This window comes from Bidens hawaiensis, unplaced genomic scaffold (genome assembly GCF_021521415.1).
Source record: "Bidens hawaiensis isolate Kalapana, Puna unplaced genomic scaffold, B.hawaiensis_p1.1 tig00024244_1, whole genome shotgun sequence".
Taxonomy (NCBI): Eukaryota; Viridiplantae; Streptophyta; class Magnoliopsida; order Asterales; family Asteraceae; genus Bidens; species Bidens hawaiensis.
Window position 1 is genome coordinate 25,911 of NW_027493815.1, and position 23,943 is coordinate 49,853.

The 23,943-nt window shown below is 37.2% G+C and overlaps 2 protein-coding genes across 2 annotated transcripts; one reads left to right on the top strand and one right to left on the bottom strand.

Moving 5' to 3' along the window:
- Positions 1–10,407: 10,407 nt before the first annotated feature.
- On the top strand, positions 10,408–12,849 carry LOC143568890 (UPF0481 protein At3g47200-like). Its single transcript, XM_077054924.1, has 2 exons — positions 10,408–11,269; positions 11,964–12,849. The coding sequence occupies exons 1-2, from the start codon at positions 10,667–10,669 to the stop codon at positions 12,687–12,689; spliced, it is 1,329 nt and encodes a 442-aa protein (XP_076911039.1). The 5' UTR covers positions 10,408–10,666; the 3' UTR covers positions 12,690–12,849.
- A 221-nt stretch (positions 12,850–13,070) lies between these two features.
- On the bottom strand, positions 13,071–23,251 carry LOC143568895 (protein SHORT ROOT IN SALT MEDIUM 1-like). The gene is made up of 21 exons (XM_077054928.1): positions 23,018–23,251; positions 22,555–22,636; positions 21,552–21,689; positions 20,680–20,898; positions 20,419–20,516; positions 19,307–19,849; positions 19,185–19,230; positions 18,722–18,814; positions 18,584–18,639; positions 18,377–18,494; positions 18,060–18,271; positions 17,915–17,978; positions 17,134–17,298; positions 17,004–17,034; positions 15,612–16,624; positions 15,459–15,533; positions 14,914–14,988; positions 14,376–14,819; positions 14,249–14,290; positions 14,107–14,169; positions 13,071–13,636 (listed from the first exon to the last, which is right to left on the bottom strand). The coding sequence occupies exons 2-21, from the start codon at positions 22,633–22,635 to the stop codon at positions 13,550–13,552; spliced, it is 3,663 nt and encodes a 1,220-aa protein (XP_076911043.1). The 5' UTR covers position 22,636; positions 23,018–23,251; the 3' UTR covers positions 13,071–13,549.
- Between the last annotated feature and the right edge of the window lie 692 nt (positions 23,252–23,943).

Sequence of the window (23,943 nt, forward strand, 5' to 3'; positions counted from 1 at the left end):
TTTATACTTGAATCTTTCTAACTGCTGCTTCAATCTCTGCTTCTTGATGTTCTTGAGTTCAACATTTCCTTCAAACATCTCAAGTATTGCATCATACATTGCCTTGGCATTGGGATGATGTGCAACCTTGGTGAGTATTTCCCAAGACAGACCTAGCTTCAACATTGCTAAAGCCTTGTCATAAACCTTTCTCATCCTTTCTCTCACAGCAGCAGTTGTTGCCGGATTTGCACCTTCCTCAACAGTAGCTTGTGGACCATTCTTGATGGAGTTCCACATATCAACATCATTGTAGCAAACGGCTGCTTCAAACAAGACCTTCCATTTAGTGAAATTTTCCTGTCTATACAATTTAGGAATCTTGTTAGTAGACACCTCTTGTTCCTCGTAACCAGACATTTTTGTGAAAACAAAAGTAATTTCTTAATAAAAACAGAGTTTAAAGAAAATATTCAGATCTGAGAATCGATTGTTCAGATCTGAGGTGTCTGGTTCGATAAGAACAAGATATAAATATAAAGATTAAAACTTTAAATAAAACAAGGAAGAGAAAACACCAAATGATTGTAGATCTGGAAGAAAAATGAAGAACAAAGCTGCTGACGTCACTTTTCAATGTAACAGTTGTCTGCTTACGTCATTCTTCTTCAAATCTTCAATCAGCAGCAATCTTTCTAAAATAGCAGTAATCAGCTCTGATACCACTTGACAGGTCCGAGCCCCGGTGCGGAAGCGTGAATAATCATTATTAAACAACGGTGTGGAGCTCGGGTCTAGGGTTAGGATCGAATCTAACTCGTATTCACTCTTGAAAGATGTCTGGACGGATGAGGTGTATTGGGAGAGAGCCTGATTTGATTAACAATCAATAATAGGATGAACAATTGTAATCAAAACACAAACAAGATAGAAATGGTAGTATGATAATATTAGTCGAATGATTCTCATAAAGATGAACCACTCATACATACATACATTCATACATACAAACGATTAAGAAATATCAGCCGCCACCAGGAGAGCTCATCCTGGAGGCGAAGACTCTCTCAAAGGGATAAAACCCTAAATCTCACACATACACAATACAGTCACTCATTCTAGACAAATGAATAAAAACATCTATTTATACTAGTCTAGCATGACTTGGTCTTCAAGCCATCCACCCTTGGTTGAGACCAAAATAATATATTTGTCACCCACAAATTAATTCGATGCATCGGTCTAAAAATATAAGTCCCAACAGGTACGTTGGACAACATGAGATTCTGGTTCTATGATTCGTTTACTGCCACAGCTGTTGTCAAACTACAAAAAGGGAAAGGTCAATATCGCTTCGTTGACCCTAAGGATTTGTTGAAATTTCATGAGAAGGATATCAAGACACTCAGCATGCATCAGATTGTTGATGATGGTATTTTTGAAACTGCTGCCAAGGAATACACAAGCATGGTGGCTTCTATCATCAATAACAAGTTTTGGGCTGGTGATTGAAGGATGCGGATATTGATTACATGGAGGAAGAGTAAAGATAAAGCTACAAACCAAGGGGATATTGTTGGGCCTGGTTTTATGGTTTGAGCTTGATTTGTACTTAATTCTAGTTATTTGGGCTTGGGTTTTGGGTGCATATGTAAACCGAGAACACTTATGTGTTCTCGGTGGGCTTTTTGGTGTTTGGGCCGGCTTATTGTTTTTTTTGCCTATATATAGTCTCAATTATGTATAGGGTAAAGGTTGTTGACTTCCAGTTTGTGTTAAATCATTGTAAGTGCTTAAGCACCCGACGTATTCAATAATATACGTGTGTTTTGAAGCAATTCCGAGTTACCTTTTACTGTTCTTATTCTTATTCTTATTCTTGAGTCACCGAGTGTTGGTATTCCGCACCAATACTCGTTTGGTTGATATCATATTGTAGTGATCCAGATTCGGGACTTACAATAACGAGTTTACGAAAATCCGTTTGAACCTCTTATGTTTTTCTTAACAACACTAAATGATGACAAACATCGGTTTATTAGTGATCGAGATATATAATAATATTATATAATAAATAAATATGTAACATCCCGAAATTTCCAAAATGATATTATTTATATTACTTAATAATAGAGGGAAAGTTTACTCGGATTATCGGGAAATAAATAAATAGAGTAGGAGTTAGTATGGGTCGGGCTAGTGTTGGGTAATGGATATGGGTTATGGACTTGGGTTATGAAAGAAGGAAGGAGAGTCCATGGGCTTAAGCCCATGATCCCTAAATATAAATACCATTAACCACCATTTAATCCTCATTCTCACCTATTCCATACACACACACCCAAAACACACACGACCCGAACCAAGATCCAAAGGCGAAAACCCGAGCTTGTTGGTGCTGGAACGTCGTGACGGACCAAAACAACATCAAGGCTTAACCGTGTTCGTAGTTCGACTCGTTCAAGGTACGTTTATAGTTAGAAATCGTTCGTATAGGTTCGGTTTGATTTGAGAAATGATAGATCTGAGTTTGTATGGTAAAAACGAATCCAACAAAGCTAATCTTACTGAAAATGGTTATGATTTGATGGGTTAATCGATTGATAAAAAGAACCCGTAACCTATATGCCTAAATCGCACCCTTTAAACATCGATGTTAGGTCGATTTGATGGTTGGGGTTTGTAGGCGCTGGTCAGACGATCCCGTGGGTACCTAAATCGAGTTATTTGGTTAAGAAACGAAGGTGATTAAGGGATTTAAGAATGAACAGTAGCTGCAGACGACAACTTCGCCTGCAAGCTAAGTTCGCCTGATGAACTTCGCCTGCAAGCTAAGTTCGCCTGATGACAACTTCGCCTGCAAGCTAAGTTCGCCTGATGACAACTTCGCCTAAAGCCAAGTTCGCCTGATGACAACTTCGCCTAAAGCTAAGTTCGCCTAAGGTTTTTATTTCGCCTAAAGCTAATTCGCCTAAGGTTTAACTTCGCCTAAAGTCAAGTTCGATTAGAGAATAGATTAAAACAATAAGTAAAAGTAAGCTAATACTAGGCCACCAGATTAGATCAGGCGAGTATTGATACGTGTAACTTATACAGTCAGCCGAGCTCAGTTAAATAAAGGATTTACAACTATCAGAAGAAGAAGCAGAGTTCAGGTGAGTTTCTAGCCCCATTCCTTGTTATGTTTTCGGGGCTGTGTGCATACTCGATGTGAAGTGTGAATACACTTACCTTAAGTGGTAAGTGTATGCTATAGATGTTATACGAGGTATATATTTTATAATGCTTGGCGGTACGCGAACGATCTTCGGATATTGCACGTATCGCCAAGGATAGTAAATTCCAAGTGGTTGATAGTGTGTACGAATGTTATGATGTGACTGGTTTATTACGTAAATACCGAACTGATATGAAGTGTGATATAGGCAGGTAGAGGTAGAGTGTGTTAAAAGTGGCAAGAGTCTAGCAAGGGTGTTAGTGGCATAACGTGAGCGCGTGATAGGGAAAGCCTGTACGTGCCATCGTTATTATGTGTGTATGATTGTTGATGTGACATGCTTATTATGTAAATGATATGAAGCGTGTTGTAGACAAGTAGAGGTAGAACGTGTTAGAAGTGGCAAGAGTCTAGTAAGAGTGTTAGTGGCATAACGATAGTACGTGGTAGGGTAAGCCTATACGTGCCTTCGTTATTAAAGTGGCAAAGTGGCATAACGTTTTACGTTATTAAAGTGGCAAAGTGGCATAACGTTTTACGTTATTAAAGTGGCAAAGTGGCATAACGTTATACGTTATTAAAGTGGCAAAGTGGCATAACGTTTTACGTTATTAAAGTGGCAAAGTGGCATAACGTAATACGTTATTAAGTGGCAAAGTGGCATAACGTTATACGTTATTAAAGTGGCAAAGTGGCAAGGTGGTAGGTGTAAATAAGAGGCTAAGTGGTAAGTTAAGCAGGTTAGATGCGAAAGTGTGAATACACTTACCTTAAGTGGTAAGTGTGTAGATGTTATACAAGTAGCTATTATGTAATGCTTGTCGGTACGTGAACGATCTTCGGATATTGCACGTATCGTCAAGGAGAGTGATTGTCAAGTGGTTGTTAGTGTGTATGTATTCTATGATGCGACTTGCTTATTATGTAAATATTGTATTGGTATAAAGAGTGCTGTAGACAAGTAGAGGTAGAGTGTGATAGAAGTGGCAGAGTCTAATAAGAGTGTTAGTGGCATGACGATAGTACGTGGAAGGGTAAGCCTATACGTGACTTCGTTATTAAGGTGGCATCAAGTGGCATAAAGTGGCATAAGTGGCTAAGCTGTAGGGGTAATTAAGAGGCTAAGCTATAGGGGTAATTAAGTGGCTAAACAGTGGCATGTTAGACAGTGGACTATGTGTCTTCGGATACGTATATATTGTATGAAGTGGTTGTATGATAAGTTGCTTGATTAACTAGAACTCACTCAGCGTAGCTGACTTTTAGTATGCACGCAGGTGAGTAGGATGAGGCAGCTCGCTTGAGGAGACACGTGGCACTGAATAAGAGGCTGGCATCGAAAGACTCAAGACTTTTAAGTTTAATGTTTCGTTTATTTTGAAAGACAAAATGATGTTTTAAGACAAGACGTGTTTTGTTATGAAATGTTTTATGAAAGTTTTTAAATTTCGCGAATGTTTTAATTAACTCTGATATTTAGAACTGCGTTTATGAGTAAATCCAACGCTAAAGTAGGGCCACCGGTGACGGGGCCTTACAAAATAAAGAAACAAAAGATGTTGAGTCAGGTTTGTATAATAAAGGTTTACAACACGAATACAAATCGAGATTCAAATTTTGACGAATGTCACATTTTAGAACAGATTACTTCTTGTGCATAGTTGATCAAGCTATTTCTTCTCTTAAAACTAGATTTGATCAATTTAAAGAGTATGAAAGTATTTTCGGTTTTATGTTTAGTATAAAAAAGTTAAAAACCTTAGATGAAGAAAGTTTGAAAACTAAGTGTATTTCTCTTGAAAATTTATTGAAGCATGATGAAAAATTAGATATTGATGGTTTAGATTTATTTCAAGAACTAAAAGTGCTAAGAGATATTATACATTTAGAATCAGACAAACCTATTAATATACTAAGTTATATTAAAACATTTAATTCTTTTTCAAATGCATATATTGCATATAGAGTTATGTTAACTATTCCCGTAATCGTTGCTTCTGCAGAACGTAGCTTTTCAAAATTAAAATTGATTAAGAATTACTTAAGATCTACAATGTCGCAAGAAAGATTAAACGGTTTAGCTATGTTGTCGATTGAAAAAGATTTTTTTGAAGAACTTGATTATGAATATTTAATTAAACAGTTTGCATCAAATAAAGCAAGAAAAATAAATTTCATATAAATATATTTACATACAAAATTTTTATTTAAAAAAAAAATTTAACTCCGCCAACTATAAACTTAATAGTTTATTATCGCCGGTCCCAAGCCCGGTAAAGGAGGAGGGTTGATATCAAATTGTTTTAAAAAAAAGGCCTCAACATTTTAGTTCGCTTTAGGCCTTAAAAATGTTGAGACGGCCTTGCTCAGTAGCTACTGAATTTATAAGATCCTGCTAAATTACAAGATGTTACCCTTCCCAGCTACATGAGCAGCACAAGATTGCTATCAAGCTTCAAAGTTGCTACCAAACTTATAGTCACTACCGACACATAATTCCAATTATGTTGAAGACCATTTCCATGCAACTTTTTTCCATCCATATTGATCTAACGTGTTTTCAATGGATGTCTTTCCATTCAAAGCGACCCAAGATAAGGGTGTTTCCCCTTGGACCCAACAAGGGACCATCTCTTTCGCCCTGCGAGGGCAATGGTGCAAAACCACTAAGGAGTGGTGCCCTTGGAACCTCTTCAGGGTACCAAAGACATAGAGGTTTCTTAGTACCGAATTACAATAGTTTTGGACAAGTTTGTACTCCACACCTCTTAATTTGTACCAATGTATGTTATGATTTCTCATTTGGTATACATGTAAATCTCGATTATCCAAAATAGTCTAAATGACACTAAAATCACCAAGAGGTTTCTAGATTCAAATTATTGAATTCAGGTATATAATTCTTTTCAAAAAAATTATAAATTGTCATATCTATCTCATGCTAGTGAATAAAAAAATGTGAGCTTCGAAGAAAAAGAAAACGTTGATGTTACATTTTGATATATTTTCAAAAGTAAAATACATGTTACGGTAATAAATAGTGTAGAGACTATATTGTAATTGTTGAATGGTATGAAGGGTCTTTTGTGATAGTCTAATTGTAAAAAAAGGGCGATCGGAATGAGAATGCGGCATTGATGATTTGAGCTTAATTTCTTGTGTTTCTCTCTCTACTTTCGATTCTTTTTCTATTTTATTGATCGATCTAACACTTTGATACGTAACACATGTATATAACCATGTAGCACTTAGGGGAGAAAGTGTGGACGAGGATGGAATATAACCAAAATTTAAAACTAATGCTTCAAATTTAATAGGTAACCTGAAGCTCTTTTTTATTGGGATATTGGTTTTCAATACTCACAACTTTCACTCGTTTGACAATAACACTACCAATTAATAATTTGTCTCCCACTACTCCCAACTTTCAGCCTATTTGTTTCTGGCACCCCTGAACTTAACGAAGCCTAACTCCGTTAGTTTTTTTGATGACATGGAATATTTAATTAATAAAAAGTAGGTTGTGGGTCCCGCACAATCTCCTTTCGTCAACATAAAATCTCAATAACCTCAATTTCCAGCGACCTCGTTTTTCCGGCGAATTTGATTTTTACGGCTACCTCGTCTTTCACACAATGGAGATGGTGCAGAGGTGTTGAAAGAGGATGGAGATCAAGGAGATTGTACACCGGTGGAGAGATGATGAAGATGGTGCTCTTCGGAAACCTGCAACTCATTTTTCCGGTGAGCAGACGATTCCGGAAGGTGGTTGGGTGAGACACTGGTGGTGGCGGAGGGTGGGTGTTGTGGTTGTTGTGACTGTGGGCGGTGAAATGATGGATATGGTTCCCGCCGAAAATATGCAACTCGTTTTTCCGGCAAGCAAAGGATTACCTCGAATCGCTGCTCCATTGTTAACGGTGGAACTCGCCGGAAAAACGCGGAGGTGGCAACAAACACACATGAGTTTGGGATTTTGACCAACAACTACCTCATTTGAGTTTGGGATTTTGACCGGCAACTACATATTCTGAGGAGATTGATGGAGAATTATAGGGAGAACAAGAGAGACCTACATATGGTGTTCAGGCGTACGATAGTGTCCCATGTAGACTGATTAGGGATGGTCTAGAGGGTCGAGGTGTCCCGAGGAAATGTATAGACTTAATTAGGGATATGTGTTCCAAGACCATAACAAGTGTGCGTGCACCTGTGGGGGATACTAACCTATTCCCTATGGAGATAGGACTACATCAAGGATCTGCTTTAAGCCCGTTTCTTTTTGTCGTGGTCCTGGATGAGTTGTCAAAATCCATCCAAGAGGCAGCCCCGTGGTGCATGCTTTTTGCGGATGATATTGTGCTAGTTGCGAAGAGTAAACAAAGCCTAAATAAAAGGCTAGAGGAGTGGTGTGCAGCTCTCGAAGGTAAAGGTTTAAGGATTAGTCGATATAAGACAGAGTATCTTTACTGTGGCTTTAGTGATACAAGTGGCAAAGAAGACACTCACATCACCATTGAGGGTCAAATAGTTCCGCAGACAACAAATTTCAAGTATCTAGGATCTTTTGTACAAAGCGATGGAGAAATAGAATGAGATGTAGCCTACCGGGTACAGACAACCTGGTGTAGATGGAGAGCTGCCATAGAGGTATTGTGCGACAAGAGATTCCCGGTTAAACTAAAAGGGAAATTTTATAGGGTTGCCATTAGGCCTGCGATGTTATACGGAACTGATTGTTGGGCCATCAAGAAAACATAGGCACGCAATTTGGAGGTAGCGGAGATTAGGATGTTGAGATGGATGTGTGGGCACTCTATGTTAGATCGGATTAGAAACGAGGTCTTTAGGGAAAGATTAGGGTGGCTAGTATTGTAGATAAAATTAGGAAGGGAGGTTGAGATGGTTTGCGCATGTGAAGAGGAGACACGATACTACACTGGTTAGGTTGGTAAAAACCCTTGTCGTAGAGGGGAAGAGGAGTAGAGGTAGACCAAAACTGACTTGGGATGAGCGGATTATGCATGATATGATAGAATGGCATCTCTCTAAGGACATGGTTCAGGATAGGAGTTTGTGGAGACCTAAGATTAAAGCTAAAGACTTCTAGAATGGTATTTTGTGGTTTTAGCAGTTATCTAGGGGCGGAGAACTTACTATGGCGTAGGCTATGACATGTATCTATTACTCATCCTTATCTATCTATATATGTTGCATGTGTTTACTTTACCTTTTCTATTTTTCTTTATATATATATATGGTAAGGTTAATGTAAAAAACAATAGTTTTGTGAAGCATAAGAATAGATATACACCCTTGGATCTAGGATCTAGTGGTTGAGATTGGTAGTTGTTAAAAGTTGTATAGTTTCCTTTTACATGTTATAGTGTCCTATTTAGATTGTGTACTTTATTTTGAAGTCTTCTCACACTTCTCACAAAACAATTGTTTTTTATTTGAACCATTTTCTATATATAGTTTTGGTCGTTTACTTTGTTTGGTGTGGAGTCGGGGGTCTCTCTGTAAACAGTATCTCTATCCTTATGGATAGAGGTGAGGTTTGCCTACATTCCACCCTCCCCAGACCCTACTAGTAGCTTTGCTATGAGTGGGATCCACTAGGTATGATTGATTGATTTTGATCGGCAGTGATGGAGACGGTGGAGGCTGGTGGTGGTGAAGGTAATGAGGTCGGCTGTGGTGGTAAATGTGACGATAGAGGGCGGAAGTGATTTAGGTCTGTGGTGGTGGCGTTATGGTGTAGGCAGTGGTGGTGTTTATGCGTGTGTGTACATATATATATAATATTTGTTGTTAGGTTTTTCTTCTTTTTTTGTCCACATAGCATGCCACATCAGCAAAACATGCCACGTCAGCAAAAAAAACTAGCGGAGTTAGGGTTCGTTAAGTTCGGGAGTTATATAAGAAAATAAGTTACAAGTTGGGAGTAATGAGAGGCAAATCGTTAGTTGGGAGTGTTATCGTCCAATAATTAAAAGTTGAGAGTATTAAAAACCAATATCCCTTTTTTATTTGATAACGAATAGAGCCGGCCATACTAAATACGCATCACAATAATAAATTCTTTATCTATCATCTTACCTAGACAAAATTCCTTAAATGTTCATTTGAACCACAAAATTCAAGGTAAAGTCAACGAGTCCACCAATATATCGTTGGACCCGCCTTGTTTACCCATGTTAGAAGCCCCCATTCTCTGCCTATTACAGCGAGTCACGTGACAAAAAACAAAAAGTAGGGTCCAATTTTGTGATAATCTTTTGTATTATTTGGTATTGTTATTGGTTGTATTTTATGCTTTCCTTTCTTTGTTGGGGAAAGTGAATACGGTGCTGTGAACCGTGTAACCTTACATGTAAAACCCATCAAAACTACGTAGTTTTGATAAAAACTTCCTAAAAACTAATCCCTGAAATAAAACATGTAAATCCATATTCATCTTCTCTCTGGTGCAAACCCTACTGCTCTCTGTTTACGGTGTTCGACAAGTTAATGTTTGGGTCCAATGTTAATGTAATCAAAATCCCATTAGGCCATGGAAATAATAGAAAGATGCATGGGATGCTCTCACCTATAAAAGGTGGAGCATGCCCATGCATACTTAACCTTTTGCAAAAACAACTTTTACCAACTCCTCTCTCTATGTTATCTTTCATACTTACCATTTTTGGTAAATAACTCAAACCCTTCCAATATCCGAGATCTTGGTTGGTTGTAGGTGATTCCGCTAACCTACAACCCGGATTGATCCCGTGATATCCATTCTAAAGACCTAAATAAAGCCTTTGATCTGACCTGAAACTTGGATTTTCAACGGTATTTGTTATGAAACGGTGTACTGTTGCTTTGTGAGGTCTGTCGATATTTCTTTTGAGGCGACAATGTTTATTGTGAGATCCAACGGTTGAGAGCCGTCGATTTTGTTTGTGAGGTGACATTTTTTTTTAGATCCGACGATATTTAGTGAAATTCGACAGTATTTATTGTGAGATCCAATGATATCTTAGTGAAATTCAACCGTCTTTGGTGAGATCCGATGGTTTTAGAATAGTCATTTAAAAAGTTTTTGCCAAATGAACAATCTCTTAACCTTAAGTGGTAAAATGAACAATAGGGGGTTTTCCCTTTTATTTATCTCACAAAATAAATCAGAAAAAGTACAAAGGTTTAGACTGAAAAGATCCATAAACGTACGTATTAACTTTGCTTTCATGTGAAGGTTTGAACACCTTCTCTATAAATCCATAAAAAGCATGACCAAACATTAAATTAATAAAATTTAGAAAGACCAAAAGGCAGACCTTCTTCATGTACTTTCATATTCTTACTTGCTTCATGAGCCAAAACCAACTAAGATAAAAAGAAACCAATGGAGATCAACAATTTCCACAAGATCAATACTCATAACCCACAAATCATATCAACACATTTTCTGTTTCCACACCTAAAATGGGAGAAAATGATTGGGTGATGAATGTGAATCAAGAACTTAAGAACATGGGTGATTCATCATCAGAAATGGAGCAATGGAAAAAAAGATCAATCTACCGCGTACCCTCGTGTGTAACCGATCTCAACAAAGGAGCCTACAAGCCGCAATCGGTCTCATTCGGACCATACCATTATGGAGAATCAAATTTAGAACCCATGGAAGAGAACAAACACCGCGCTCTCCTTCACTTTCTTAAAAGGTACAAGAAACCTTTTGAATGTTATGTGAAGGCTGTGTTGGAGGTTGCGGATGATCTCAAGCATGCATATAGTTCACTAGATCAGCAGTGGCATCAAGATACAATGGGATTTGTGAAGATGATGATTTTAGATGGGTGCTTCATGCTCGAAATCTTGCGTACCGCGACTGGTGAAGATGTTGATGGTGATAATCCGGCTGATGGTGTTGATGATTATGCTTCGAATGATCCGATTTTCAGCAACCATGGAAAGTTGTACATCATGCCTTACCTTAAACGTGACATGCTAATGCTCGAAAATCAGTTGCCGATGCTGCTTCTTAACACGCTCATTGCGGCTACAAAAGACGACCCGAAGCAGGTGAATTCTGTTTCACGCTATGAATTATTCTAAGCAAAATAAGGTGGTAATAATCTTATAAATAATAAACAACATATTGAACTTCATAATTATAAAAAGTATTGTGAAAAGTGTAAAAAGACACTACTATAGTTTACCATTCTGAAAAGACACTACTATAGTTTGCCATTCTGCATTCCCCATGTAAATGTTTGTTTTTTGTTGGTTTAGAATATTTATAATTGTTTCCTGTAGCCTTTTAAGGGTGTTGCTAAATGTACGTCCTCCCTACTGGTTTTACTAGTTGTACTCCCCCTTAAACTTCTCAAATGAATTACAATTTTCTATAACATTTTTACTTACATATTAGTCCTTTCAACATTTTTCAATGCAATAAATTGGGGCTTTAGTGACGACAAAAGTCGTAGTGATAGGTCTTGTTTGTCCTCATAGCCATTCTCGACGACTTGTCGCCGACATAGCTGGCATCGCTGAATAATGGACATAATAGCTGAAATTTGCCGTGGAGATAGATGTCGTAATAGCTGAAAGTCATCTATTCATTCATCATCCACAAAATTGACCATAACTTATTTAATGTATTTTCTACAGATATGATAACAGAAATAAATAAAAGTTGGATAAAACTTCTTTGTACTAGTTTTTGGTTACATATATTAATTATATGCATGAAGTTTGCTAAATCAATTTGCAGCATGATGAGGAATTCGTAAACAAAATGATGCAAAGATTCTGCTCTCCCTATTCTCGGATAACAAAAATGGGGAGATGCTTGCATCCCTTAGATGTGTACCGAAAGAGCCTGCTATGGGAGAACCCGCATCACAAGAAGAAAACGGTCACCAAATCACACCATCACTATGTTATCGAAGAAGGCGATGAAATCGTTAGATCAGCAACAGAACTATACGAAGCAGGAATCCGTTTCAAAAAATCCAAAACAAGAAGCTTAAAAGGCATATCATTCCAAGGTGGTGTCCTCAAGCTTCCTCCAGTCATGGTAGACGATGCAACAGAATCGTTGTATTTGAACCTGATTGCGTTTGAACGACTGCATGTTGGGGCTGGAAACGAGGTGACTTCGTACATATTTTTCATGGATAATATTATTGATCATGCAAAAGATGTTAGTCTTTTGCATTCACAAGGTATAATTCAAAATGCAATTGGTAGTGATAAGGCAGTGGCTAAACTGTTTAACTCGTTGTCGAAGGATATCACTTTGGATCCGGAGAGTGCGCTAGATGTGGTTCATAAACAGGTTCATAACTACTGTAAGAAACCATGGAACGAGTGGCGTGCAAATCTTATACACACTTATTTTCGGAGCCCATGGGCGATCTTGTCGGTTCTTGCGGCAGTTTTCCTCTTTGCACTCACTATTATTCAAACAATCTACACTGTTTTTCCACATAGTTAGGCAAGTGTTGTGTTTTCTAAAAAAGAAAAATGATTTTCAAGCCAGATTTCAACGGGAGCGGCCTCTCTATCTCATGGGATAGAGAAAAGATTTGTCTTCATCCTCTCGATAAGTGAAAATAAACCGGATACGTGTGTTTGTTTGTTATTTTGTTGTGTTTTCTTTTTTTCTTCCAAAAAGTCGATCTTTCTTGCTTGATGCCATTGTTTGAAAAGTAAGCATTACAATAATATTGAATTTTGGGAATTATTGGATTTTTCATGTTGTGATTGGAACTAGCTTAGGTACTCTTTTGACAATGCTATTCACTTGGTTCATTACCTCTCACTTTTTTCTCACAAATTCCTTAAAATGCTTCAAAATATTAACCACGACACCACATAGCGGATATGAACAATTACAGCCGAAAGTTAAAGTTCTAAAACTCTTAAGTATGAGCCAAAAATAATGGACGCTAGTTGAAACTAAAACTTCGTTTAACAGTTGGATAAGTTAACTATACGTAAACGCAAAAACATTTGATACTTCTCCTATGCCATGCTATTCTTTCTGTGTACATGAAAGTATGCACCTTTCATAATGCAAATGAGTATATAGTATGCTAGTCTCAGATTTCAAAAGCACTCAATGCATTTTAATATAACATGTCCCATTTGCAAGCAAATATACCAAAAGCAATGCTTACTTGCTTCCATTTGGCAATAACACAAAAAACTACCATACATGAAGTCGTAAAGATGTACAAATATCCAGAAGTATTCGATGATTATTTCCATCAGTACTAAACTAATAACAAACATCAAACTACCAAATTGTCTTAACATAATCAAAGAACCAAGAACTACCAAACACCTTATCTTTCAGATGTCCATCCTCACCAACTTATTGTACAAAATGTGGTCATCCCTCCCGGTATTGCTTTCCAACAATGCACTTTGAACAATATCCTAACACAAACATTAAAAGTCAGTATTTTTAACTTCATCATCATCATCATCATCATCGTACTCAGTATATCCCACCAATAGCAAAGCTATGGTAGGGTCTGAGGAGGGTAAGATGTAGGCAGCCTTACCTCTACCCCATAGGGATAGAGAGGCTGCTTCCGGTGAGACCCCCGGCTCGATAGTAGTTTTGCATCAAGCCTTGGACATAAGGCACATAGCACTCAATCATCGGGACACCGGCTGATCGGTGCATGTACCCTTATCTTTCAGCTATCAACGCCACTACATGATGCCTGATTAACCGTCCGTCACTTTTAACGTTATTTTCACGAGATTAGTAAAATAATGTCAAAATTAGTGCAATTTCACTTTTGCCCACCCGAGGGTTCACACATATATACATCATATGTGCGCACCGCAAGCAGGGCTAAAACTCCATAACTTTATATTGGGTTAATAATATTTCTAACCTTAACATCTCTATGAGACAAGAATTTCCCCAAATTATGGATGATCAACCGCATGTCTTCAACCTAAAATGAAACGAACTTTAGATACTATCATAAACTTAAACTTAAACTTCAATTATTATTAAACAAGAACTCGACTTACCCTTATGTGACCAACTCGATTTCGGTCAAAAAACCTGAAAGCCTGTTTATGAATCAAACAAAAAACTTTATATTAAGAGTTAAAGAAAACTAATAAAATTACAAAATGTGATATGAAGAGAACATGCCTGCAAAAGCTCCTTGTCGATATTCTCTTTCTTTTTTATTTCCTCCTTTTTATCTTTTTCTTTTTCCTTTTCGGTTTCCTCTGCATCTTCTAACTTAATACTCGGATTTACGGTTTCTTTAGCTTTCGACTTGTCTTCGGTTTTTGTATTTTCAGTGTCATCAACCATATCTTCATCTTCTTCGGGATCTTCTTCAGGGTCTTCTTCCGGATCTTCATCCATATCTTCATCACCTTCAGTTTTGATATCGTCTGCCTTCTCAGTAACATTAGTTTCAACACCAGCTTTAGTTTTCTCATCCTCTGTTTGTTCGTCTTGTGTTTCCGCTTTAGAATCATTAGTTTTTACACGCTTAGCTGGCGTGTTCGCCTTTTCCTTTTCGGAAGCTTCTTCTAACTGCCTCTTCTTTTGGTTTCTTTTAGCCACATATTTAATCCTTAATTTCTAAATAAAAAAAACGACACCAAAAATAAGATAAAACAAGAACATGACAGTGACCGCATAAAAAAATGATGAGGTGTCGTTGATTTAAACCAACCTGGAGAAATGTTAATATCCGAGAACCCATTTGATACTGAAGCATTTCATAAAATGTTTCAGCAAATAACGATAGCTGTCATGGAAAAAATTGAAGAAAATGTAAGTGGGCTTGTAGAAGAACCGAGCAAACAGGGTTTTCTTGTTCGTGTTCGTACGTTAAGAAAATGAACATGTTAATGTTAGCTAACAATATAAACAAACGTTTCACGAGCGTGACTAAACATAAATGAACGAACATAAGTGTATTAAAACCAGTTAAAAGTAATGTGAAAAAACACAGTGATGGGCTAAAAAATAATTATAACTAGACTTAGTTGTAATTGGCCAAAAAATGCTAGAATATGTAAACGAACAAACTTAAACAAGCATAAATGAATATAATAAACAAAGTTCACGAACATAAATCAGCGAACAAGGCATGCGTTCATGTTCGTTCATTTGACCGAATGAACAAATTTTTTTGTTCATGTTTGTTCGTCTATTAAATAAATGTTCATTCATTAACTAAATTACACAATTTATTTGGGTCTATGAAAAGATTACCTCAAATGTTGATTCTTCAATATCGTTATCATCATAACCCAAAAGGGAATCAAGCGAAAGTGACAATGAACGCAGCTGTTAATGAAAAAATTATGATAAGTACACATAAGTAACACAATATGATTAAAAAAGCATTCTATTAAAAAAAGTTACTTTGGAATTCTTGTTCCCTTTGGTTTGGAGAAAGAACCCAGGGTGCCGAGGAATCTCCTCCAATTTCTTATCTTTGACCCTTGACTCGGTTTTATCATTTTCTTTTTTCACCTTCTCCTCTTTGGATTTCTCAACGTCTTTTAACTTCTCGTTATTTCCATTATTAACCTTAGCTTTATTCTCATCTGTTACATTATCAGTTTCTTTTTTGTTACCCTCCTTGCTTGACTCAGTGACCACATTTGATGCCTTTGACTTTAAAGTCGATTCGTTGACTTCCGGTTTGACCTCACTTTCCTGGTTGACTAATGTTGCACTTTGTTCTTCACTTTTAGTGTTGGCATTCTTAGCTACTACTTTACGCTTCACGACTTTTTTTATTACTTTCTTTTTAACAATTTTCTTCCCGCTCGTACCACCTGCACTCTTAACTGGTGCTGCCTCATCTTCTTCCTTAACAGTGACATCTTTTGGATTATTATCAAGCGGTGCCAACTCAGATTGTCCCCCTTCATCTTCGTTCTTAACAGTGGCCTCTTCGTTCTTAACCTGAGTTGACTCAGATTCTGCGCGTTTGCCTTTGACTGCTTTCTTAACGGTTTTCTTAACAGGGACCTTTTTTGTAACTTTCTTTCTTGTAAAAGTCTTCACATCGGGAGATGGATTATCAGTTGACTTTTCTTGACCAGCAGCCTCAGTGGTTATTTCTTCCACTGTTTTAGGATCTAATGTTTCACTTGGTTCGGTCGCGTTTTCGGGTTTATTATTTTTTTCAGCAACTTTCTTTTTTACAACTTTTCTTATTATTTTCTTTTTTCCACTACCAGTCTTTGAGACAGCAGCAGCATCTTCTACTTTCTTCTCGGTTTCCGTGTTACCTTCAACTCCCTCATTTCCCGGCTTCTTAGCTTTTGCCTTCGACTTTTCATTGACTTTTGACACCGATCCAGAAGCTTTCTTTTTTACTGGTGTCGTATCCTTCTTCACATCTTCGGTTTTCTCAGGTTCCGTCTCTGAGCAAAATCGATATAAAATCTCAATTTTCAACATTTACATAAAAGTGGGCCTACAAAAGAACACCATTCTGCGCGAAGTTCGTTTATAGATAAACAATCGTTTATTAACAAATAAACAAGAACAAAAAAAGTTGTTCGTTTACATTTGTGGACGTTCATTATCAATCATACTCATTTTCTTCATTCAGGTACATTTTTCATGTTCGTTAATCTTTGCCCACTTATGTTTGTTAATACTCGTTTAGAACATAGACAAACGAACACGAACACATTCATATATTTTAACAAACAAACATGAACAAGAATATGTGTTCGCTTAAATGTTCGTGTTCGTTTACAGGTCTACATAAAACCAAAAAATATCCATATTTTTTACCTTTTAAGCCTTCCTTCTTTTCTCGGGAGACCTATGGAAAAGAGAAAAATAGAAAAACATATTTTAGTTGGTTCGGTTCTTTATTTTTCTATTTTAATTTTAATTGCATGTAAAATAGCAAACCGTGTACCTCTCGTTTAAGACGTTCTCGCTCTGCAACAGCTTTCTTGTGGGCCAGCCATTGATCCCTCCAAGCATCTAGTGAAGGTAAACAATTTGATAAATCAGGAAGATAGAGAACCGTAACCTCTTTATGGCTAAAAAGCCCATCTTTTCCAACTCGGTCATAATGAATCTGCAGATAAAAACAAATTAGAGAACCGTAACCTCTTTATGGCTAAAATCAAATTACAAATTAGAGAAATTTGCACAAATGGTCCCTATGGTTTAATCATGTTGTAAGTTCGGTCCCCAGACTTAATAAAAATTGAACACTTCAACTATTTGTGAGAGGGTTGCATGCTTAGTATTCACCGTTAATCCCGGTTAGTTTAACAGAAAAGTGATGTCATGTGTCATTCAAGTGAGGGTAATTGTGTCTTTCAATATTTGAAATCTTAAGAAAATACTCCAGAACTTCTAATGCCGACTTCATCACCTTCGACTACATGCTGAACCTTCAATTTTGCATTAATTGAAAGTGATGAAGTTGACGTTAGGAGTTCAGGAGTCTGAATGAGTATAAATTTGAGAATATACACAATTACCTCACATTAAAACATATGACAGCACTTTTCCGTTAAAACTGATTGGGACCAACGGTGGGGACCAAACATGCAGCCCTCTCACAAATGTTTAGACTAAGTTAATTTTTAAAAACTAGGAGCCAAACTTGCAATACGGTCAAACCATATGGACCATTTGTGCAATTTTCTCTATAAGTTATAAATGAACTTAATTAATTGAATTACCTCAAGAAAAGGATTCCAACGTTGGCAGTTGTTTAAATCGAGTCCTGTGATGTCTTTGGCATGCCTACACGACATATATTGATAAAAAGAATATAAGAGAGCTGGTAAGGCCGTAAGGGTAATATGTTAACGCTTGTAAACCAACCTGGTGACCGTATTTATGAGAGTTGACTTGTCGACTGAAGGGTCATTGCCATCAGAAGGTTCCCACAAGCCTCCAATTGCAATTAATGCATTCCCATTTTTAAGACAAGCAAACCGAAGCATATTGCAAAAATGGGGAATTCGGTCATCATAATCTCGTTCGGATGATAGCTCCTCGAAAGCATTTTGGCTAAGCCCACTCATCAATATCACCTGAATCAATTAAACAAAGATATCAAATATGAAACAACATTATAATGCATACGAGATAACATATATAAAATACTTATATTCATATTGTCTTGAAAAAAGATTCACCTTTGCATTCCACTTAATACTTCCACTCTCTGATTTTAGAGAACTATCGACCACGGTTACAGCCGATGCCTCTTTATTCTGAGGTTCATCATCAACTTGAACAAAATCATGCTCAAAACTGTTTTATCATAACAATCGGTTAACGTTTAACTATAACATCCAAACTTGTGAAAAACATATGCAAAACGAACAAAACAAACGCCATACCTGACAGGGACAGTCAAAGGAACTTTAACGTCATCCTTTGACCAATTGACAATCACCTGCAACAATTTAGCATTTGAGTTGTTGTCAAATAGCCAAATAGGAAGAACAAACAGTAACTGATGCAGACGCGTGACATACCTTGGAACATTCCGGAGAAGTAAACAACCTAGGATATCTCTTTTCAATTGACAGATAATCCCTCTCTACATCTACTAAACTGGACGAATAAACCTGCAAACTTAAAACCATCAAATGTCTTCGTAATTTCAAACCATTCACAAATAAGCCACATATGTGTCACTAAAACGAAGATAATTCAAAAAGCAGTAGCCCGCAAATTCACTCCAAACAACCTTAAATCACCATCAAGATTCCATGAAATTCAAAAATGAAAAGGAGTTCTGGTGACAAATGAGCAACAAAAAGGGCATTGTGAATCAAGAAGATGAAAAGTCAACTAAGGGGTTTGAGTGTTTGACTAGTTGAGTTATAGCTATGTAACGGAAACGGGATACCTTGTGACTCAACAGAACGGAAAGATTGAAGTGGACAAAAAAAAGATGGGAACTAATAATCATGGCCCGTATGTGCCTTTTGTTACCTTGCAAACATAATCTCTTCGTTTCTCTTTGACGGGTGAACGACGCCTTCATGATAACAGAATACAAAGTTAGCGTTTATTCACGAAGGCTGCATAACATAACTTTAAGAAACAAAATCCACCTATGTGGCGAATCCCGACGGTCCCTAGAAACTTTTGGTGGGGTCCGTTCACGCCTATCCCTTTCACGTAGACGGTCACGTTCCCGCTCTCGTTCCCGTTCCCGCTTTCGTTGCCTTTCCCGCTCTCGTTCCCTTTCACGTTCACGTTCTCGTTCGCGTTCACGTACAATCTCCCGACGACGTTCTTCGTCTCTTCGGTCAAGTTCTCGGGCACGTGCCATGTAATCAGGTTCAGCGGTTGAACCATGAAGACCTTTTCGTGAACCGTAATCCCTACCAGGTGGCAGGCTAACACCATAACCGGGATTAACAGAGGTATGAGCGTAGACAAGATCATCCACACGTTGGGCAGGGGCCGAGACCGGGGTCGGGGCGGCCCCTAATATTGATGGAGCATGTTGTGCACGATGTGATAGACCGGTTATCATTGATAAAGTGCTGGGATCGGGATCGATTCTTGAACCGTAAGGCAGAAGTTCTTGACCCGCGTGACGAACATTAGCCGCCGCCGCTGCCACCCTTGCTGCTAAATAATCAGCTTGTCTGCCAGAAATGTTTTATTGCTACTTAGTGGTTTGAAACATATCAAATTATTTATATCTTTCTTCAACGGTACTGTTTTAGAAAGTGGTTATTCATGCAGAGAGAGTAAAGAAGTATGACATCAGCACTAAATAAGTCTCACTCATTCATAAGCAGAGGCTTAGAGGTGGCAAAATAGATGGGGGGCAAGTTGAGTAATGGGTCAAATTTGTATACGAATCAAAACACGTCTTTTAAAAAAAAAAAACTTTTATTAGTGTGTTAAATATGATTACAAGAATCAATTAGGTTGAGCAATTGCCCCAACCGGTTGTATAGGTTGGTTTGGGTAGATTTGAGATGCTTTTTTCAAAAAAAAAAAACCTCTATTAGAAACAAGCGTTGAAAAATAATAAACTGTTTGAATAAAATGATCTGGGTGGAGGTTTTGTGCATTACAAATATACTTTGAGCTACTTTTGGACCTACTTGACACGTTTCTTTTCTAACTAGCATTTTATTAATGTTACCAATATTTTAAGATTATTACCGAATTAACCATTAATAAGTAGATGGTTTGAAATTGTTACCTAGAACTCCCTTCAACAGAAGTAGATTGAAGTGATTGAGCCTGTAGCAATTCTTTCCGGAGTGCTGACGCGGCATCCAGACGATCATATATGTCCCCCTATTTCAAAATTTAATAAACAGAAAACCATATATATCATAGAGAACAAAAAAAATGAAAAAGTTTCCATATTACTGATAGGCCAAACATAATAATGTACATTTATTAATTTGGTAGGTGATAAACTGTGACCGCCTATATAAGAATTATGATTAAAAAAAACCTGATGTTGATGATGACCATAAGCAACTGAATCAGCAAACCGGGCAGTAGGGTCGCTTTGTGAATCATGAGCAGAATATGCACGCGAAAGCTCACTCTTTTGACCGTATTTTTGACTAGCCATAGAATACTCTCCAGTTGGTTCTTGCACGGTTGGAACATAAGCGGTTCGACCTTCCAAACCAGATGGTCCAGGTCCTTTAGCACTTGCACCAGGAGTCTGCACAGGTAAATGTAGAGTTTACAAGCCATTAAGTTTGTTAAATCAAAGACAATAGTTTTACTGTCCGGTAAGGGAGATAGGGTTTAATGTAATAAGTAAGCTGGTTCATAACAAAACGATACTATAACTCGATATTATCAAACGTTTATTCCATGTATTTAAGTATTAGACGACGTATAACTCGAGGATAATAATAAAAATACATAACTTATGTTTTCACAGATTTCCTGAATAGCATTTCATGGTTAACACGCCTTTACTTCTCAAATACACAACGTTCCATTCGGAGTTAACATTTGTAGAAAGTGTTTATTTTTAAATTTGCTCACCCCCTTTATCAAAAAAAATCTATAATGAGACGCAAAAACATTGGGATAGAAAATATAAAGAGAAACGTTTTCTACAGTTGATACCTGCAAATGGATCCATTGTGTGTTTAAGAAATAAAGGGTAAAACATAAAAAACTATTAAGAAACTTGCAAATACCTACACTAGTTATGTATTTTAACTAGTACTCTTGACTTATATGTCGTCTACTACTTTAAAGCATGAAACAAATGTTTGTTAATATCAAGATATAATATCGTTTTGTTATGAACCTATTTGCTTAATCAAATTATCGTAAATATCATATCACAAGCTGGCTGACCTGTAGAGCACTGCTGAGTGCCATTGCACCATACACAGCACTATATTGACCACCATAATGAGCTCCAGCAGATGGATGACTTGCTAACATGGCTGCTTGCCGTGCTGATATCTGATTGGCCCCACCATCAGACCCCAACTTCAAATCAAAGTGAAATCAGTTACACATTTCACAAAATAAATGAGCTTTTTGGCATTGCTACACGCACAATTCTATGTTTTCTTGATAAATTTGTTCACATTTTGCGGTAACCGCATAAATGCCACTCAATTCATCTTTATAAAAACTCACATAGTCACATTATCTTAATAACAGATTAACAATGTGATATACCGAATACTTGTAGACACTATATATAAATAGTAACCCAATGTTCTTTACACCTCAAATGATGGATTACTTTTTAAACCTAATATTTCAAGCAAGATAACAGTAAAATATGTGGTATTTTCCATAAAGCCACTAGCCCATGCATGTTTACAATAGCACAACATGTATATAAAACAAATATTGAATTGCTGATCTATCTTTTTAAATTTATTTGGCGATTAATGACGACTGTGAATGACATACATAACCTTGATTTATATCTCAGACCAATCAGCAAAGTGATGCCTTCAACCATTTTAGCAAAACATTAGTATAAACTACCTCATAACCATTCTGTGATCACGTCTATCTTAAGCTCCTACAGGATCATGAAATTGATTTTCTTTATTTTTCATGTTACGTAGACGATGAGGATTGCAAAATTAGGTCAAATAGCAAGCTCAACAAGACTATATTCAGCTAGAACTATAGCTATTGTTATGATCATTATCTTAACAATATTCTGATTATCATAACGAATATTATTGAGTTTTAAGAATACTATTAAATTGATTGACTTTACCATCTTTAATTTCATGCCCTACAAACCAAATCTATTCAAAACCAACATACCGTACAGCTTGTAACAAATATAACTACACATAAAAATTCAAACTTTATATAAATTTCTTACATTTTGACCATAAGCAGGTTGACCAGAGTAAGCCTGCTGCTGCTGCTGCCCATGAGTATTATTCCCTCTTAATGGATACATCCTGCAAAAACCAAAATTTAAAAAAAAAAATTGTTACAATTTAATTCATATATATTCTTTCGCATCAAACTAAAAGGCAAACGGGCAACAAGCGGCACCGCTGGCCCGTTGTGGATTGAAAAATCGAGTCTTTTATAAACTATATTATTATTGCATAACCCGTTGAACCCGGTTAAGTAGCCCACAACCCATCAATTAAACATGTCCAATCCTAAATTCTAACAATTGAATCACCAATTCATGACAAACCCACCTCAATTCCACGATTCTCAATCCAAATCATGAAAAAATTAACTTTCAAATCAAACCCAAATCAAGAAACCCTAAATTCAACGTTACAAGGCAAAATCTGGGAAATTAAGAGATGAGTAGTGAGAATTACGTTACGAATTGTGTACGCCGATGATGAAGAAGGCTTTTAACGGTGACCCACGAGCGGAATTTGACGGTGGTTGTGAATTGAGAAATTGGTGTGTTTGTGGTGTTAATGTGAAGAGTGTGGTAATTGATTTGGGGGTAGTTTGGAGCCCTACCCGAATAAACGGGTGGTCTATTATTATTGGCCCGAATAAGTTTGGGCCTGGTTGTTGTGTTCTAATCGTGATATGATGAACATAGAGTCTGCGTTAGATGTGTTAGAGGCGCACAAATCGGGTTTTTCAAATACCGGGTTCGGGTATGACCGGGTATTAGAAAATCGAGTATTAGTAAAAACCGGGTCGGGTTCCGGTATTGTCCTAAAAACCATACCCTATACATCGGGTTCAGGTCGGGTATAGAACCGAGTATTTGCATACCCTATTTTCTGGTATTGAAAAAAACCCTATTTTCGGGTTTTTTCAGGCTTATTTTCGGGTATTTTTCGGGTATAGATTGGATTTTTTAAAAGGTTGCACTTGTTAGGGGTATTTTTTGGGAATTTTTAATGTATTTTTCGGGTATACATCGGGTATTTGGAATACCCGGTTTCGAGTATTGGAAAAACCCGGTTCTGGGTATGGAACCGGTTCGGGTATTACCGGGTACAAAATCGGGTCCGGTTCGGGTTCGAGTTTTACTACCGAATGTATACCCTATCAGTACCCTACAGGTAGGGTCGGGTATGGGTTCGGGTATTAAAAACCCTGGCATTAAAAAACTGATTCCGGGTTTTTATTCCGGGTACGGGTTTTTTATGCACCTCTAGATATGGTGAACATAGAATCTGTATAGTTACTAGTTTGGTTACTTTGGTCTAGATGTGCACAAATCGGGTATTTTCATAAACTGGTTTCGGTATTGTCGACAAAAGTCAAAATCGGGTCCAGG